The sequence below is a fragment of the Panthera onca genome, chromosome B4, assembly GCF_046562875.1.
Source record: "Panthera onca isolate mPanOnc1 chromosome B4, mPanOnc1 haplotype 2, whole genome shotgun sequence".
In the NCBI taxonomy this organism is placed as follows: Eukaryota; Metazoa; Chordata; class Mammalia; order Carnivora; family Felidae; genus Panthera; species Panthera onca.
In genome coordinates, this window is record NC_138345.1 from 43,881,526 (window position 1) to 43,902,267 (window position 20,742).

Below are 20,742 nucleotides of genomic sequence, written 5' to 3' on the forward strand. Positions count from 1 at the left end.
TCAGTCAGTGGTCAATAAATCTTAGCTGAATGGAAGAGTGGACGGATGGATGGATAATGGGAAAGGAATGGAGAGCATCAGAATAAAACTGAGAAGGAACATCAAACCAAAGCTATATGGACATTTTCATGGCAATAAGGGATATCGTTAACAGATGGCGTGTAGATTTTATATTTAAGGGAGGCATGGTTTACTTGCATATCCAGCTTTCTGTTTGTTTTTATACAGCTAGCTGTAAATCCCAGATACCACCGGTTTCAGAGAAACTTGGATTACCTTTCGAAGGCACAGCGCCCACCGTAGAAGACAACATACAGCGGGTTGTCGGAAGCACAAGAAGAAAAAAACAAGACTCTATGAGGTGGTTAGATGCATTGATCATCTTGACTTTGAGTATGATTGCATAATGTATGTGTACCTCGAACCATGACGTTATCTACTTCAAATATACACAACTACATTTGTCAACTATTCCTCAAGAAAGTTAACAAAGAAAAACAAAAGAAAGAAAATCATGACCAGTGATGCCATGAGTCATGCGGAAAAGAGTCACTTAGAGAAATGGAAGCGTGCACGTGGGTGCCATTTACTGGCTAACCACGCAGTCTGGCTGTCTGGTTAGCGTGGGAAGTGATACCCGTATGGAGGAGGAAGACTTCAACCCAATTTAAAGTCCCTGAAAGAAAAATAAAAAGTAGACTCGAAATGTGGGTTGCTTCCTGTGCTCACACAATGAGCAGAACAGAAGAGAAGACTAACTTGAATAGAGTTAGGCATGATGAAACCCAAAAAAGACAGGAGAAAAAGCCCTGGGAATGAGATGAGGCTTCCGGTCTTATGGTCATCAAAGCGTGGCTCATCTATCACTGGCATTGTCATCATCACCACAATGCAGATTTCTGGTACCCAGGCAAGGCAGAGTGGATTTAAATGACTGTGATTTTATTCAGCCTATCAGCATTTTTTAAAATTTTTTTACTGTTTATTTATTATTGAGAGACAGAGACAGAGCATGAGCATGGGAGGGGCAGAGAGAAGGGGAGACACAGAATCTGAAGCGGGCTCCAGGCTCTGAGCCGTCAGCACAGAGCCCGACGCGGGGCTTGAACTCACAAACCATGAGATCATGACCTGAGCCGAAGTTGGACGCTTAACCGACTGAGCCACCCAGGTGCCCCGATACCGTTTATCAGCATTTTTAACCTGATGCCAGTGTGGTTCTTAAAATGGGAGAACTATAGTTACGAGCTCATTAACTTCTCAGTGAGAAAAGATTTATAAACGCATTACGAAATGTATACTACTCTCAGCTCTTTATGTGCCAAGGTAAATTAAGAAATAACTCTGTATTTTATTTACGTGCACTGTTATCTTGGTTATTCAACGTTAATTGTTTTTATTGTTTAAAATGTCTGAATTTGAGGGGTGCCTGGGTGGCTTGGTCGGTTAAGCGTCCGACTTCGGCTCAGGTCATGATCTCACGGTCCGTGAGTTCGAGCCCCGCGTCGGGCTCTGTGCTGACAGCTCAGAGCCTGGAGCCTGTTTCAGATTCTGTGTCTCCCTCTCTCTCTCTGCCCCTCCCCTGTTCATGCTCTGTCTCTCTCTGTCTCAAAAATAAATAAACGTTAAAAAAAAATTTTTTTAAATGTCTGAATTTAAAGAATCTTTTTAGTATTATAACACAGAGGTACCTGAACTAAATGATCCAGTAACTGGGGATGGGAGGCGCCAAAATTCTTTATTATGTTTGCCAGACAACAAACTGAATATTATGTGACTCCCAGGTACATGGATGGGAAAGTCAGCTCTACCATGACAGATATCCTGAGGGCGGAGGGAGCTTAGTAAACAGGACTCACCTCCAGTTTTGTTATACAGCTCACGACACAGTTTTTCAGCCACGCGCTGCAAAATTTCTGCAAGCTTCCTGTTCTTTGTCTGGAGAGACTGCAGCTGTCGGGAGAGATTCGCCAATCTTTCTTCCTTGTTAGAAATGCTGTCTTGCTGAGTGTTGGAAAGCTGGTAGAACTGGAAAACTAACCCGAGTTACCAAGTCAGACTGGACAGCTGGTTTCTTCATTTCTACTTCCCCTTTTTACATACGGGGAAGAAAAAACATTGTACTGTTTAAGATCTCATGCTTTGAGATTTCATATCGCGTGCATTCAAGTTTGAACTGCAGTACACAATAAATTGTATTGTCTCAAGCAGTTTAATATCTCAAACTCCGTCTTTTGATCTGACAATGTAGAATCATAATAACGGTTTCTAACTTCAGGACTAAAATCTTCACCCATATTCACTACTCAATAAATATTTTGTGCATACGCTTATAGCACTGCTTAACCTGAAACCACAAATCCACTCATCTAATGATTCTTATGTTGACTATGGACAATCAGCATATATTGTTATCTCATTCAGTCATTAAAGTAGTCCTATTATCATTTCCATAGTTTTATGGATTCCCACTGGGTTCAGTGAGAACAAGCAACATCCTTAATATCTCTTGTCTAGAAAATTTCAACCAACCCTTAGGCTTAAACTCCAGATTTCAGATTTCTAAATCTAAGTAGAAAAGTCCTTCATGAATCATGAAAGTTGCTTCATATCCCTAAAAGTAACGGCGGTCATGAAACAAATTATATCAAAATGAATTAAAACTTTGGAGGCCATGGTAGAAAGAGAAACATATATTTTTTTAATTTTAAAAACTTACGATGTCTTGAACCACCTTCTTCAACTGCTCAGGAAACATTACTATAGGGTCTCAATCTCATGAAGCAAATTCACCCACTTCGCTTTTTTAGTTTTTGAACTTGTGCTTCCTGGTTTGAAATTTCAAGACTTTTCCACACGCATGTTTCTTTGTTTGGTTTTCACAAGATTTTGCAAAATGATTCTATAACTTCCTGGGCTTTCTGAAAAATACTGTGGTCATTAAGGACCTAGTCTGTCCTCCTTATATTGAGGGGGTAGACATCAATGAAATCTCTTCCCTCTGTATTAGCCTGCTGAGTCATGCATACTAAGAGCAAAAAACACTGCTTCTACTCTTTTGTAGAATAAAAGAGGGTTAAATCATGCATGCATTAAAAATTGCTGATTTTAAATATCGACCTGGAAACGGACAAAACCCTGCTCGATCTCAAACGTAATGTAGAAAAGTCTAGCTGGCAAGCGATTGCTGCATCTTAATGCTTCTTTCACTACTCATCATTTACATGGGTGCTTTAGAATAAGGTACACTGAAGTACCCATGGGGTTAGGGTTAGGGTTAGAATTAAAGTAAAAAAAAAAAATCATAAAAGTATTTCTCATCCCAGACAACCCTTAGAACCAAGATCCTCCCGCCAAGTCAGAGCGCAGACTTACACACAAGCCCCAGGGCCAACAGGCCAAGCAGCAACACCAAACACAGAGTCAGCAGGGTCAGGGCCACTGGTCGCCAAACTGAGGAGGGAGGCCGGTGCCCTGCAGGGAACAAAGGAAAAGGCAGGATTTCGCTTTTTGTTCCTCTGGATCTCTGCCACCAGCAGGCAAGTGAGAAGAGCTGGTTCTGGGAAGGAACCCCTTCTGCAGGAAAACAGTAACCAGGGGCTAGATAACATGCCCTCCATCCTCAGGAATGCTGTTAAAAGGCTCACTGCCAAGCCTCACTTACACAGCGGGAATCCTTCACCGGCCCCACTGAGTTCCGCCGCCCTGCCCCCTCCCCCCCCCCCCCCCCCCGTTCTACTTTGCGCTGCATCCAGCAAAGCATTGCCAGTATCTTTATAAGTTGGTTTGTGTAACCTTCTTTTTGCCAAAATCCGAGTTATGAAAGACATGGAACTGCCTCAGCGAGGAACTGTTGTTCACACCAGCAGAGAGGTGAAATTAGTGTGCTGTTACTTTCGCGACGCATCGCCCCCCCCCCCCCCCACGTTCCGCATCGTGTTTCTTCTGAAAAGCAAATTGCGTATGACTAATGAGAAGTGATCATTTTACTGTTTGCTTTTGGGGATTTCTTTGTTGAAAGCCCCTTTCCTGTAAAGATTTTGTTCGTTCATTTCATTTATATCTCCGTCAAAATGGACCATCAAGAAACGTGATCATCAGGGGCTCAAGGATGGATCTAAGCTATCTCAATTTAGAACAGTTAAATAACAGGGGCGCCTGGGTGGCTCAGTCGGTTGAGCGCCGACTTCGGCTCAGGTCAGGATCTCGCGGTCCGTGAGTTCGAGCCCCGCATCGGGCCCCTGTGCTGACAGCTCAGAGCCCGGAGCCTGTTTCGGATTCTGTGTCTCCCTCCTGTTTCGGATTCTGTGTCTCCCTCTCTCTGACCCTCCCCCATTCATGCTCTGTCTCTCTCTGTCTCAAGGATAAATAAACGTTAAAAAAAAAAAAAAAAAAGAACAGTTAAATAACAAATGCTGCACCCCCACAGTCGTGCTGTGGTAAATGCAGAGGAGCTACTGAGTCAACAGGGAACCCGTCACCTGCTGAGGCTAGCTATGGATCCGAATGACCTGTGTGGTATCCTACAAGGAAGTCGCTGCCCCCACCCCCGAACGTGTGGCATCTAGCATGGTGATTAAAATGAACAAAGAAAGAGCAAAACCCTCAATAAAACTCTGATGCTTCCTTGAAACTGTGTTTCCCTTCATTGGGAACGTTAGGTCAGGCCCTAAAACAAAAAGGTTGAAGACATCTGAATTCATCTCCCCTTTGACACGGTCCTCCATGTCATGTACTAGGTACAGAGATTTGTGTTACACCTTATTTCCAAGTGAGGAATGATAAGTAGTAATGATGGTGTAGAAATAGCGAATGTGAGGAATGATAAGTAGTAATGATGGTGTAGAAATAGCGAATGTGTGGGGCGCTGGGTGGCTCATCCAGTTAAATATCTGACTCTTGATTTCCGCTCAGGTCCTAATGTGAGCCCTGCTTCAGGCTCCGCACTAACAGGGAGGAGCCTGCTTAGGATTCTCTCTCTCTCTCTCTCTCTCTCTCTCTCTGTCTGTCTCTACCTGTCTCTCTCTCTCTCAAAAAGATATATATAATTTTTTGACATTGGTGTTGATATATTTTAAACTGTGAATCTTATTTTCTACTAACAATCACCTCCACGAAAACTTCCACTGGATTGCATTACGGTTAGAAAAAAATCCAAATTACTTTTCATAAAGACTCAGATTGCTCTTTAAAAAAAAAATTAGGGGCTCCTGGGTGGCTCAGTCGGTTAAGCATCCAACTTCAGCTCAGGTCATGATCTCCCGGTTCATGGGTTCGAGCCCCGCGTCGGGCTCTGGGCTGACAGCTCAGAGCCTGGAGCCTGTTTCAGATTCTGTGTCTCCCTCTCTCTCTGACCCTCCCCAGTTCATGCTCTGTCTCTCTCTGTCTCAAAAATAAATAAATGTTAAGAAAAAAATAATAAAAAATTTAAAAAACTAAAAAATTAAAAATTAAAAAAATTAAATTGGGTTATGTTATTTCCCTACCTAAAAGCTTCCAATAGCTTTTCTGCACTTAAAATAAAATTCTACAAGAGTCTTGTTCTTCCAGACCCTACCTAGTTCTTTCATTCTTTTTTCTGAACTACTCTCCCCTCATTCAAAGATTCTACACACAGTGGCCTCTGTTTAACCTTGAAACAAACTTGTCCTTTGTGTTAACCTGTGTTAGCTCCGCCTCTGCTCCTGCATAATTAATTGGCAGGCTACTCCCTGCTCCTCAACTTTCCATTTAAAGGATGCACCCTTGGAAGAGGTCCAGGAGTTCATTTCTTTTTTAAGTTTAGGTATTTATTTTGAGAGAGACGGAGTGTAAGCAGGGGAGGGGCAGAGAGAGAGAGAGAGAGAGAGAGAGAGAGATAATCCCAAGCAGGCTCTGCAAGGTCAGCACAGAGCCTGAGGGGGGGCTTACACTCACCAACAGGGAGATCATGACCTAAGCCAAAATCAAGAGTCAGATGCTTAGTCAATTGAGCCACCCAGGCACCCTAAACATTGTTGATTTTTAAAAATCTATTGCGTTTTCAGCCATATTTCTGACAGCAGAAGGTGGACTCAGCTAAATTCATCTTCTAGCCATACTGGTTTCTATTCACTGACTTGTGTGAGATTCTGAATCACAAACAGATATTGGAGAGATGTGCTTTCTTCCCCGTTTCCTTTGATTAACTGGCCTATGTGATTTGGTCTAAATTTTCCTGGAAATTGTTGGACTGTCAAGGCATTGACTTAAGAGTATCTCAAATCAACAGAACATAAAAGAACGAGATCAGAAGCCAGAATATAGCTGATGCTAAACACCCTCTCCAAACCCTAAGTCTTTTTAAAGTTCCTTATGGCCAAAAAAACCTTAAATAGGTGGATATTTCTGGATTCCAGAGGTACTAGCCCATATGTGCACCCACCACCATGATGGCTTTATTTTTCTCTATATATCTTAATACTATCAAATATATTATATATCTTACTCGTTTCTGTCGGTTTATATCTGTCTTACCCCAATAGAAAGTAAGCTCCTTTTTGAAGAAGATTATCGTCTATTTAATCACTAGAAAAACATCAGTTCTAGTACCTAGAACATCAGGTGAAATAAGCTCAATTAATGTGGAAGGAAGGAAGGAAGGAAGGAAGGAAGGTGCAGATTATATGTAAATATCTGTCATATACCTATCTACTCCTGCTGAAACCTACTTATATTAATACACTCTGAAAGGCATAAACTATTTCTTAAATGCTGTTCCTTTTTTATGACTAATATTTCCCTGGTCCAAATTATAAATAATAAGAAGGGAAAGGGAAAGAAAAACTATAGAAATCAACCAAACTATCCCTTAAGAAACCTGCTTTTCCTTGTATAATATCGGGGCCCAAGAGAGGTGTTGATCTTCTACTGAAAGAATAAAAAAGAAGAATCTTAAACCTTTACTGTAAAGCGAGGGCATGGACTTAACATATTGGAATATTATTTAATAATAATTATATCCATGTAAAGAATAAATACATGACCTTTCCTAAGATTGTCTCTAGGACAGAAGACAAAAGCAGGAGTCTATATCTTTTGCTAAGGAACAAAGTTACAAAAATTCCCTTCTAAAGAATCATCTTTCCCTGGTCATTTGGAAATTTTTCTACTCTGCCTCTCCTCTCTCTCCCTCCTTTTCTCCCTTTCTCCCTCCTTCCCTCTCTCTCCCTGCCTCCCTCTCTCAGTATTCACAATCTCTTCCTGTTTATCTCAAGACTCAGAAAAACACAACCCTAGGGAGTTTCTACAGGAGGTGTGCTCATTTCCCAGGAAACCGGGCTTCCATAATGGAAAGCCCTTGGAGTTGAAAGTTTCACTTCTTTTTTTTTTTCTTTCTTTTTTTTTTTTTATGTTATATTTCCCTCTATTTTTCTAAGTTTAATATTCCTGAGTTTTATTCCAAGTGTCTTGATCATAAAATGAGGTCTGTCTCTAGGGGCCACCTCCACCCTGAAATAAGAAAAAAAAAACAAAACTGCCTGGGAGATGCTTCAGTTTGGCTTGGCTTTATCGTGGTTCTATTTTTTGGAAGAGAACCCTTGTGCTGTCCCCTGAGGCATGTTTAGAAAAAGGTGTGGACAGGGCAAGGAATGGTATAAACATCCTTAGGAATAATAAGATATATATAGAAAAAAAAAACCACCCCTTTCCTGTATCGTTTTACTATAACTGTATTATAAAAGGCTACAGTGCTGAGGTCAAGTTTGGAAGGCAAATTCCTTTGTAATTATAAGAAACGTTGTAGATGGAGAGAGTTGGCATCCTTGACCCGTTAGTTACTCTTTCTTCATCAGGCGTCAGAAAGGAGGAGTTTCCCTTGAAAGAAAGGCTCCATTCCCAGGGCCTATAAGAAATGACACCTGTATTACCAGATGTAGTTTTTTAGTATGCCTCTGAAAGAGAAAGCATACTAAAAGCTGGAAAAGACACAGAGAATCTAAATAATCTGCACAAAGCCACATGGCAAACTAGGGCCAGAGACAGGATTACATCATCATGCTTAACAGCACACTTTGTAGACTTCTTTACCAGGACTCACAGACATAATGGAGGCGAATTAGACCGGTGGCAAGGTGCATCATCTTTCAGAAATTACTTTTAACGTTTTTTAATCATGAGATATTGCCGATTAGATATCTGACTTTCAAATTTCCAATGTTGTCTTTTTAGCAACTTCTTTTTGTTTCCTTACTCCTCCCATAGGGCACATAATAAATCTCTGGTAGAATATTTGAGGGGCCATGAGTTGAGAATATTTTTCAGTGTTCATGAAAACGCAGATTTTCATTATCTTACGATTTTATTTCAAATCCTATTTAATATTTTCATTCTCTCTAAAAGTAAATGGATGTTATTCTTCCTATCATTTCAAAAGAATATGCATCTAAAAATGTATAACCTATTTGCAGAATATCATTGAGTTTTTAACTCACTGCAATTAGAAAGTCGATTACACATATGTTTTTGAGTAAAATTTAGGTGAGTCAATTTTATATCTTAATTAAGAAGTTTCACTTATGAAACACAATTCAAAAATAACATCGCTACTCATAAAGATTGCTAACACTCCTTGAGTTACTAAGATAAATGCCTTATGCATTATCTCGTATCTTACAACCCCCTGTGAGTAGATACTCCTCATGATCCCCATTTTACAGGCGGGTAACTGAGTCCTAGAGGAGCGAGTCCCCTTACCCAAGGACACACAGCTTTTGATAATGACAACTACTGAGTGTATTATGTGGTCATATTTCATTTGACTCATCCAAAAACTACCCAAGAGGGCACTATTTTTAACCTTCCTTTGGATTTTTAAAAACTGCAGTATCTAGGAGTTGCTTAATTTGCTTAAGTTTGCACAGCTAGTAAGTGAAGGAGCAAATGAAATTTGGCTGAAATTTTTAAATCATTTTCCTAGCCTCCCAACAGATCCCACATCAATATTTGTCCTTATATGGCAGTTCCGTATGGAATTATGGAAAGACTCTAGTGTTTTACTGCTTACTACTTTTCACTTCTTTATTGTGAAACACCTCAGAAATAGCCACCTTAAATCATACCTTCTCCACTCTGCCACCAAATACAAGTTTAAGTTCTTCCCAAAGGAAAAACAAGTCTTTTTTGGTATAAAAGACCCTGTGTAGCAGGATCCCATCCAACGTTTTAGCTTCATCTGCCAAAGGTCCCTCCTCATATGCCCCTTTTCTTTGAAGACTACGTCTCAGCCCATAAATCTACCTTGTCATTGCATTTGACTCTGCGGGTGATTCCCCCAATGATCTTATCCTATCTAAATTCCCATCCAAAAGTAATACTTCACCTTTTCCCTCTGAGTTCTTGCCTTTCTTAATTTTACCCACTAATACACTGCCCCAGGCTAGCTCTTACCTACCTGCTTTTGTCCCTGCCCACGTCTTCCTCACTACTAGTGCCCATCTTGCTCTGCCAAGAGCAAACGTCACCTCATTCAAGGATATTCGCATGAGTAAACACAGTCAGGAACTTGTTCATCCCTATCTGCTCTTGTGGCCTTCTACACACCCTCAACAGCGTTACCTGCCATTTTCTTGTAATTGATTCCCATTACTCCTTCCACTTCTCCAAGCACCTAAAAATCGGCTCTCCTCATCAATGTACGGAAAACAAACGGTTGCCAGACGGGAGGCAGGTGACGGGGTGGGCAAAATGAGTAAAAGAGAGTGGGAGGTACAGGCGTCTAGTTATGGAATGAATAAGTCAAGGAACGGAAGGGACAGCATGGGAAACACAGTCAGTGCGATTGCCATAGCATCGTGTGCCGATGGATGGCAGCTACACTTGTGGGGAGCAGAGCGTGAACTTGTCAAATCACTAAGTTGCACAGCTGAAACCGATGAAACATTTTGGGTCCACGATACTTCGCTTAAATAATAATAATAATAGCCTTCCAAGCCTACCATCTTGCTTGATGTTAAATAGGTATGCCTTAAAGATTTGTTGGATCAGTGAGATGTGATTTATGCCATGGAACGTAAGTGACACTTTAGTTGAGGAAGGGAAGCTAAAAAGCTAGAAAAAATTGAGAATATTGTAATGAACGTAAGCAGCGGTAAAGTAGAACATAAATGTATCATTAAAGTGTTTTATGTTTTTTTCTTAAACCCTAATATGTCTTCAGGTTCTTTTGATAGGTTTATAGTCTTCTGTTGGAACGTTGGCCTATCAGAGGAAGCATGATGAAAACACACAGGAGGGAAAATGCTGGGATTCTTCTTCTAGGGATGGAATACGTTCATGCAAATAAAATGCCTCACTAGACTCTTAAAAATAATAATAATAATAATAAATAATTTTCAAACGCACTTGCGCAATAATACCTCAGATCTGACACTTGATCTTTTCTCTTTACAGCTAACTCCTCAAAAAGAGAAAATATTTAAAAAGGAAAATGACAAATTGTTTATTTTCCTATTTAACTAGGTTCCTTCCAAAGTCCTGGTATTAAAAATTACCAATAATCTATTTTTCTTCTTATTGCTAAAACAATAAATTGTTTTTAGCCTTCCTTTTGCTTGCATTTTTCTGCAACATTTATTATTTAAAAAAATTTATTTCTGAGACAGAGAGAGAAACAGAGCATGAGTGGGGGAGGGGCAGAGAGAGGGGGGTACACAGAATCTGAAGCAGGCTCCAGACTCCGAGCCATCAGCACAGAGCCCCACGCGGGGCTCGAACTCACAAACCATGAGATCATGACCTGAGCCAAAGTCGGTCGCTCAACCGACTGAGCCACCCAGGCGCCCCTATTATTTATTATTTTTAAAATTCACCATTGACTTTTCCATTTCTCTTGAAGTTATTGTTTTTTGGCTTCCTTAATGTCTCTCTCTCTCCTGGTCCACCTCTGCCACTGTTTACCGTTCATTATTAGTAGCTTTTATTGGAACGTCTCATCCATCCTGCCCCTGATTCTCTCCTCGGAACTCTATTCCTTTGGGTTTTTTTGTCTTTTCATTTTCCATTCTCCTTCTCAGTGACCTTGCTCATCCTCAGAAAGTTTAATTCTAACCAAGATGTCAACAATTCTCACATACATATGTAGCTCAGAATCCTTACTTGCAACCCACTTGCAACACATCCAAGTGTCTGGGCAACTCCAACTGCCCGGAGTCTCTACCCCAATTGTTGTCAACACCATCTACAGAACATCGGTGGAAACTAATCAACCTGTGTTCTTTCTTTCCTTGTCTTTTCCACTTGTAACCAGTCACCAACTCTTTAAACTCTATCTCCTCAGCGTCTGATTCCCCCTTCTCATTCTCACACTACTTCAGTTTAGGTTCTTCTAATCTCACACTTAGCTAATGCTAACTACCTAGGTATTAGCTCGTGCAGTTTCGTACTCCTGCAATGCATCTACCTCCTTGCAGCCTAGATGGTTTTCTAAAAACACAAAACTGATTATGTTACTCCCTGTTTAAATCCTTCTGTGAGCTTGTTGTACTGAATTGGAATGAAAATACCTCAATATGACATAATAGGCCCTTTTAAGCTTTCCATACTAGCTCTTGTCAGCTTCCCCTCTCTCCAACTCTACCCATCAGCCAGAACGCAGTGCTCATAGATTTCTGAAAACACAAAGTTACTTATGCCCTCCGTGGCTTTTCTGTCATGTGTCTGTCTGCCTATCATGCCCCTAACCCCTTAAACCCTCCCAGCTTTGTTTTCATATGATGTGGAACTTTCTTCCTTCCTTCCTTCCTTCCTTCCTTCCTTTCTCTTTCTTTTTTCTTCCTTTCTTTCTTTCTTTCTTTCTTTCTTTCTTTCTTTCTTTTCTTCCTTTCTTTCTTTCTTTCCTCAAGTTAGTTAACATACAGCTCAGTCTTGGCTTCAGAAACTGAACCCAGTGATTCATCTCTCATATATGACACCCAGTGCTCATCCCAACAAGTGCCCTCCTTAATGCCCATCACCCATTTAGCCCATCCTCCCACCTGTCACCCCTCCAGCAATCCTCAGTTTGTTCTCTGTGTTTAAAGAGTGTCTTATGGTGTGCCTCCCTCTCTCTTTTTATCTTATTTGTCCTCCCCTTCCCCTATGTTCATCTGTTGGCTTTCTCACATTCCGCATACGAGTGAAATACCTCTGTCTTTCTCTGAGTGATTTATTTTGCTTAATGTAATACCCTTCAGTTCCATCCATGTCGTTGCAACTGGCAAGACTTCATTCTTTTTTGTTGCCAAGTAGCATTCCATTCTGTATATAAACCACAGCTTCTTTATCCATTCAACAGTTGATGGACATTTGGGATCTTTTCATAATTTGGCTTTTGGTCGATAGCCAATATCAACAAATTGGTTGATAGTGGTTGATAGAGCTGCTATAAATATTGAGGTGCATGTTCTCCTTTAAGTCAGCATTATTGCATCCTTCACAATTGCATCAAAGACCATAAAATACCTAGGAATAAACCTAACCAAAGAGGTAAAAGATCTGTATACTGAAAACTATAGAAAGCTTATGATAGAAATTGAAGAAGACACAAAACTTTAAGTTTCCTCATAAACAGGGATCATATTATATTTGCTATTACTTTGCAATATTGTATTTAGCATACCTTGCAATATGCCTGGCATGACATAACCTTGAACATAAGTTTTTAGAAAGAAGGTATGAGGACATTGTCTTTCACTTTTACTTTTTATCTTCTGAATTGTTTAGCATTTTTAAGATGAACATAACTTTTATACTGAAAAAATGAAAATCGAGGAAATAAACGAGTGGACATAATTTATTTTTATTGATTTTAGAGAAAAAAATTAATTTTCTAATCATAAGAATTTAAATCTTCTGCATTGCCAAAATATTCCTGGAGTGAGTTTTGCTCTGGTATTTTTCCCCTTCTCCTCCTCCTCCTCCTCCTTCTCCTTTTTTTAATGTTTATTTTTGAGAGAAAGAGAAACAGAGCATGAGCTGGGGAGGGGCAGAGACAGAGGGAGACAGAATCCAAAGCAGGCTCCAGGCTCTGAGCTGTCAGCACAGAGCCCAATGCAGGTTCGAATTCACAAGCCGCGAGATCATGACCTGAGCCAAAGTCGGATGTTTAACCAACTGAGCCACCCACATGCCCTTCCTTTGCTCTGTTATTTTTAATAGTAAAATTACATCAGATCATTTTCCTAAGAAATAATTAAACTTCAACAGTGACATCCCTTTAAATATTTGCATTAACACAAGGTAAAAACGAAGTATCATACATGAAGGGCAAGATAACTATTTTCAGAGGTTTGCCTTCAAGACACTTCTTTGTAACCTCTACTCCTACTGTTTCAGTTTCCCCTTCTAATGGAAAGGTTGCCAGATGTTTCACTGTTTTATCCTGCCCCACCTACCTCTCCACCCCCTAGCTCGGCAGAACTTATTTGTACACCCTGTTCCTGATTATGCTGATCACTAATCTTTGTGAGTTCCTGGCTCTAGTTAAAGATGAAAAATGAAGTTATACACAAGCCACTTAAAACCACAGCCCTAAAAGCTGATTCTTCACAGGATTTGTTGGAGGAAAACATATCGGATCGTGCGGCTCACAATCGGTGACTACAGAAACTGACATCCCAAAGTTGTCACTTTGCTTCACATCAAGGAGGCTAGAAGTCCCCAGTATCTTCTTACAACTTAGTAGATAGTGTAGTAGAAAGAAAACAATAAGATAAAGTCACATTAGTGAGTCTCGGTGGTGATCATTCAATGAGCAGAAACTGAATGGAAAGGTTTAATAGAGGAAAGGAAGAAAACCTCAAAGTTATTTGATAAAGGAGAAGTGGAAGGGAACGGTGAAAAAGTATGTGTCCAGATTTATAGAAGTGAAGAAAACCTGAGTGTGGCCAAACGAGAAGGACATACTACGATCCCGTCACTGATTAAGAATCTTTCTGATGCAGGGGCGCCTGGGTGGCTCAGTCGGTTAAGCTTCCGACTTCGGCTCAAGTCATGATCTCACTGTCTGTGAGTTTGAGCCCCGCGTAGGGCTCTGTGCTGACAGCTCAGAGCCTGAAGCCTGTTTCAGATTCTGTGCCTCCCTCTCTCTCTGACCCTCCCCGTTCATGCTCTGTCTCTCTCTGTCTCAAAAAGAAAAAAAAAGAAAAAAAAAGAATCTCTCTGATGCAGACTAACACAAAAATGTTAAACAGAACACTTAGGAATTCTCAAGGAATGGCATACTGAAAAGAAACACACAGGTATGTCTGTGGTATGCCAAGGACTTTACATAACTTCTCAACCTTAAACCCCAGCCACTCTATAAAATAGAAGTTTCATATACACAAGTGCTTAAAATACTTTGAGGCACACAACGCTCACTGTATACGTGTTTACTGTCGCTAACATTTTATAAATGAAGGAATTGAGGCCCCAGAATACTTAAGTGACTTGTCCAATACCCCAGTCTGTAAGCAGCACAGCTGCTATTGGAACCTGGCTCTGGGGCACCCGGGTGGCTCCGTCGGTTAAGCGTCCCACTTCGGCCCAGGTCATGATCCTGCCGCTTTGTGGGTTCGAGCCCCACATCAGGCTCTGTGTTGACAGCTCGGAGCCTGGAGTCTGCTTCAGATTCTGTATCTCTCTCCCTCTCTCTCTCTCTCTCTCTCTGCCCCTCCCCTGCTTGCACTCTGTCCCTCTGTCTCCTATAAATAAATATTAAAAAAAAAACAAAAACAAAAAAAAACAAAAAAAGAACCTGTTTCTGTGTTACACTGTGAGGTCTTTCCACTAGAACTCGTCACATTCCGCCTTACATTGACTGAGTTGCCCAGGATATAAGATCCTTCTCTCTGTATATGAATTCTATGGACTGAAAAAAAATATTTTTATTGCTATGTCAGAAAGTGAGTTATTAGAAATAGAAGCATAAGGTAGAAGCTTAACTAAGGTAGAAATGTAACTAAGATTAAATATTTTTATAATTCACTTCAACCATCTCAGTAATATTCTGGTAGTAAGCAGAACAAAAGGGAAGGGAATGGGATGTTATTGCATCTGAGGCCGCTATTTAGATCATCGAATCACCGAATTAAGCTAAGGGGACCTTAGAAAGCATTTACTTTAATCCCACCTCATCTCACAGATGATAAAAACCAACACCTGAGGTTGACATGACTCTCCCGAGGCCTCACAACTTCAAGATGCAGAATTATGACAAAATACCCAGGTTGCTGTGTCTGCTGGGAAAACTCCTTCTAAAGCCACGAGTCCCAAACCAGCGAATTCCCAGATCGGATTGCAGATGGTAAATAGAACAGCATTGGATTTGGCCTTCATGGGAAGCCGGGAAAGAGAAGGAATGCTGCTTTAATTCTACATACAATCTCACCTTTGTTAAACACAATACACCCTTAACTGCAAACCACTGTGCTCACGATAGAATCTTAGAAAAATAAACATCTTTGTTCGTACTGAGCTTAGTTTTTCAGACGTTCATATACGAGGCACACAAGTTGTGGAAAGTGCACAGTGACAGGTAATTATCAATCATGGAAACGCTTTCTCTTTCCCTCATGTGGTGCATTCCCCAGAGAGAGAGCTCATCCCAGGCATCGCCCAAGGGTCTTGCCAATTTGCACTCCGGGAGGCAGAGTACCTTTGCGTCCGGCCTCTGGCTGCTGGGTTGGAGACGAGGCTCGAGAATGCACACTCACGACGGTGTCCCCATCGTCGTCCAGCATGTCCCTTGTGCTGCTGTACTTGGCCTGCATCTGGATTCCTGCAGGGATGAGGCTGGGCCGCAGTTTGATTGCACCCAAGCTGCGTGGCTTCTGCGAGCACCACAGGAACTACTGCACTGAAAGTCATTCCTGATGTTCTTCTATCCCAGCGAGTAGCAGGGGAAGCCTCTGGCTCCAGTTCCTGCCTGGAGAGGCCCAGCCCCTCTCCTGGGAACTTGTACGCGGAATGCCAAATTGCTCAGGCAGAGGGGAAATAGCATGTGTTTTTCATTTGGGCGGTCTCCGTCTGAACAATTTTCGAAGGGTTGCACTTCTCGGATCCCTTTTGTTCATTTATTTATAATTCCTGTGTAAGTACAGTGCAAAAAAAAGGGGGGGGGGCAAGACCTTATAATCACACACAGAGTCCTTCAGGCTCTGCAGAGTAATAATCGGCCGAAGAGATACGTATCACCTGTTTCTTATCTACCATACACTCACTGAGTCACTTAGATGAAGGTTAACTTCTGTGCCTTTACGAAAAGAGAACAGACCACAGGACCTCCCTCTTCCGCGAGGGCATATTGTGTAGTATGAAATGTTATATACGTGGGATGTCATCACGGAAACTATTTCGAGAACATCTCATTGATTGTGCTTTTCCATTTTACAGAAAAGGGAGATTGAAGTCCAGTGAGCTGAAGGAAGCGGTTGTTGTAAAGTCACATAGCTAGTTAGGGACAGTATTAGCTTTACAAGTGTTCCCCTATTGGACTTCTCCAGAAACAAAGGAACTGGCAGGCGCCATTTCCCTCCCCCGCCCCTCAACATAAACAGCAACCACCTGCAGGAACCAGTGCCGTGCTGACATTCCCTACCTAACTTGCTAATACACACCACCAGCCCCCACCCCCCACCCCCCCATCTTCCCATGCTGCTTCAGAAGATCTGCCCTTTCCAATTATGCTTGCCTCAGTCTTGGCACTGCAGGTCCCCTCCCCCCCAGAAGACCAGAGCAAACCTTGCCAACGCCCAGTCTACCGCCCCACAGGTTTTGCAGGGTCCCAGGCCAGTTTTGGCAGTCAGAGTGGTGGCAGTGGGTCCCACAGAGGCCTGGCAGGCACCTTATTGAAACTGTGTGCCCTGCCCATACATGCTTTGCAGATCTGGCTTTGTAAAGGCGGTGGTGGCGGCAGGTCTCATTTTGCAAGCAGACCAGCATGAGCCTTACTAAAACTGTGGATCCTACCCTGGCCAGTCCCATGTCTGTGGCAGTGGCATGCCTGTTCCAAAAAACTCTTGGGCATAGCCCATTCAAATTGGGGCCACAAGGCTGGCAGTGTGCAAGCAGCCCCAATAGGGGCCAGCATCACTCCAAAGTGACTCCTGCCCTGGGATGAGAGGAAGATAAACACACATGCCAGTTAGAGGGCTGCCCCAGCAGTGGGCTGGGGGCACACTGCGGGTTAGATTGTAGGCTCCACTCACCAAAGAAAACTTCTTAGGGGACACTACAGGGAAAGTGCCCTGCAATTTGCTACTACTGCATCTCTGGCAAATGCCTGGTCAGACTCAGCTCGAACCCAAGGTGGCCCCAGACTGGTCCACTAACACCACAGAGACAAAACACTGCCCCAAACATGGAAAGAAAACCACTGCAGATGACTGGACTGAAAGAAAAGCAGTCAAGACTCAACAGCAAAGCCCACACAGCACACATAGGAGATACCCTTGAAGCACCAGGTTCAAGAAAAGGAGATGTAGCTGGCTTCCCTAACACACAGAAACAGACAGAATTAGACAAAGTGAGGAGACAGGAATATGTCCAAAATGAAAGAACAGGACAAAACTACAGCAAGAGATCTAAGCAAAATGGATATAAGTAATATGCCTTAGAGAGAATTTAAGTAATAATCATAACTTCACTCATAGGACTTGAGCAAAATGTGGAGGGTATCAGTGAGACCTTTAAAGAGTTTAAAAATAACATATCAGAGATGAAGAGCATAATAAATGAAATTAAAAATAAACTAGATGGAATAAATAGCAGCCTAGAGGAAGCAGAAGAACAAATTAGAGACCTGGAGGACAGAATAATGCAGAGCAGTTGAGCTAAGCAGGTGAGAGAGGAAGGAAAACACGCAAAATGAGAATAGACGTAGGGAACTCAGCAACTCCATCAAGTGTAATAACATTTCCATTGTAGGGATCCCAGAAGAAGAAGAGAGAGAAGGTTTTACAGAAAATTTATTTGTAAAAATAATAGCTGAAAACTTCCCTAGTCTGGGGAAGGAAACAGATATCAAGATGCAGGAGGCAGAGACCCCATCAAAACCAACCCAAGGAGGTCCACACCAAGATACATATATACATACATAGTAATTAAAACGGCAAAGAGTAGTGAAAAAGAATTTTAGGAGCGGAAAAAGGGGAAGCCTATAAGGCCATCAGAGGATTTTTCATCAGAAACTTTGCAGACCAGAAAGGAGTGGCATGATACATTCAAAGTGCTGAAAGAAAAAAAATCTGCAGCCAAGAATTCTCTATCCGGCAAGGATATTATTCAGAATATAAGGAGAGATAAAGAGTTTCCCACACAAACAAAGGCTAAAGGAGTTCATGATCACTAAACCTACCTTACAGGAAATGTTAAAGCAGAGTCTTTGAATAGGAAGGAAAGGCCATAAGTAACAGTTAGAAAATAGGAAGCACAGACAGTAAAAAGAAGTATATCTGTAAAATGCAGTCAAGGGAGTCACAAAATAAAGATATAAAGTATGACACTATATACCTAAAACGTGGGGAGGAAAGGAGTAAAGAATGGGTTCAAAGTTAAGTGACCATCAACTTAACATAGACTGCCATATACAGAAGGTGTTATATACAAGCCTAATGATAAGCACAAATAAAAAACCAGTAATAGATAAGCAAAAAATAAAGAGAAAGGAATCTGAGTATACCACTAAAGAAAATGAGCAAACTGTGTGAAAAGAGAGCAAGAGGATAAAGAATCAGAGAGCTACAAAAATAACCACAAAACAAGTAACAAAATGGCAATAAATATATACGTATCAAGAATTAATGGGGCACCTGGGTGGCTCAGTTTGTTAAGCATCGGACTTCAGCTTAGGTCATCATCTCATGGTTCATCAGTTTGAACCCCGCATCAGGCTCTGTGCTGACAGCTCAGAGCCTGGAGCCTGCTTTGGATTCTATGTCTCCCTCTGTCTGTGCCACTCCCCTGCTCGCACTCTGTCTATCAAAAATAAATAAGCATTTAAAAATTAAAAAAAAAATTACGTTGAATGTAAATGGACCAAACATTCCAATCAAGAGACATAGGGTGATAGAATGGATTAAAAAAAAAAAAAAAAGTACCCATCTATATGCTGCCTACAAGACACTCATTTCAGACCTAAAGACAACATGCAGATTGAAAGTGAGAGGATGGGGAAATATTTATCATGGAAATGTATCATGGAAGAAAGCCAAGGTAGCAATATTTATATCAGACCAAATAGACTTTAAAACAGAGGCTTTAACAAGAAACAAAGAAGGACACTATGTGATTATTAAGGGGACAATCCAACAGGAAGATATAACAACTGTAAATAGTTTTGCATACAAAAGGGGAGCACCCAAAGACATAAAAGTTTTGCATACAAAAGGGGAGCACCCAAAGACATAAAAGACATAATAATCAGGGCTCCTGGGGGACTCAGTTAAGAATCTGACTCTTGATTGCCACTCAGGTCATGAGATGAAGCCCCGTGTCAGGCTCCACACTGGGCGTGGAACTTGCTTGAGATTCTCTCTCCCTCTTCTTCTGCTCCTCTCCCACTCATGCTCTCTCTCTCTCTCTCAAAAAAAATACAAGTTAACAAATATTAATAATGCTAAATAAATAAATAAATAAATAAATAAATAAATAAATAAAACAGTTAAGAACAGGTAGAACTAATTGATAGCAATACAATAATTGTAGGGGACTTTAAGACCCCCCACTTACATTAATAGATCATCTAAAAAGAAAATCAACTAGGAAACAGTGGCTCTGAATGGCACACTGGGCCATATGGATTTAACAGATATATGAGAACATTCCATCCTAAAACAACAGAATACACATTCTTTACAAATGCACATAGAGCCTTCTCCAGAATAGATCACATATTAGACAATAACACAAGTCTCAGCAAATTCCAAGTGATCAAAATCATACTATGTATCTTTTCTGACCAGAGTGTAATGAAACTAGAAATCAATCAAAGAAAAATATGGAAAAACCACATATACATGGAGGTTAAATAACATACTACTAAACAATGAAGGGGTCAACAGCAAAAAAGGAAATTAAAAATTACATGCAGAGGGGGTGCCTAGGTGGCTTAGTTGGTTAAGTGCCTACTTTGGCTCAGGTCACGATCTCGTGGTTCATGAGTTCAAGCTCTGTGTCAGGCTCCGTGCTGACAGCTGGGAGCCTAGAGCCTGTTTTAGATTCTGTGTCTCCCTCTCTGTCCCCCTGCTATTCCCTCACTCATGCTCTGTGTGTGTGTCTCTCTCTCAAAAATACAATAAAAATTAAAAAATAATTACATGGAGCAAAATGAAATGAAAACACAAACAGTCTAAAATCTTTGGGATGCAGCAAAATCGGTCCTAAGAGGAAAGTTTAGAGCAATACAGGCCTACATCAAGAAGCAAGAAAAATCTCAAATAAACAACCTAACACAAACTTATACCTAAAGGAACTAGAGAAAGGAGACTACACAAAACCCAAAAACAGCAGAAAGAAAGAAACAAAGATTAGAGCAGAAATGAATGATATAGTAACTAAAAACAAAACAAAATAGAACAGATCAATGAAAGCAGGAGCTGATTCTTTGAAAAGATCAATATAATTGATACTCCTCTAGAGAGGGGACTCGAACAAAATCCAAAATCAGAGAAGATGGGGGCACCTGGGTGGCTCAGTTGGTTAAGCCTCCATCTTCAGCTCAGGTCATGATCTCACAGTTCAAGCATTTTGATAGATGTAGAAAAA

At 41.1% G+C, this 20,742-nt stretch overlaps 1 protein-coding gene across 6 annotated transcripts in view; it reads right to left on the minus strand.

The window, feature by feature from the left end:
• Window positions 1–16,005, minus strand: part of CLEC1A (C-type lectin domain family 1 member A) — a 33,341-nt gene extending 17,336 nt beyond the window's left edge. For 3 of the 6 annotated variants that reach the window (XR_009617452.3, XR_009617455.3, XM_060658413.3), the window contains exons 1-3: window positions 15,635–16,004; window positions 3,376–3,474; window positions 1,860–2,036 (exon numbers count right to left, since the gene is read on the minus strand). Coding sequence is in view for 3 of the 6 variants with exons in the window: in XM_060658413.3 (XP_060514396.1) it covers window positions 1,860–2,036; window positions 3,376–3,474; window positions 15,635–15,749 (391 nt within the window). In the remaining 3 variants the exon portion in view is untranslated. The other 3 variants (XR_013556867.2, XM_060658415.3, XM_060658416.3) reach the window with 2 other exon arrangements.
• Between the last annotated feature and the right edge of the window lie 4,737 nt (window positions 16,006–20,742).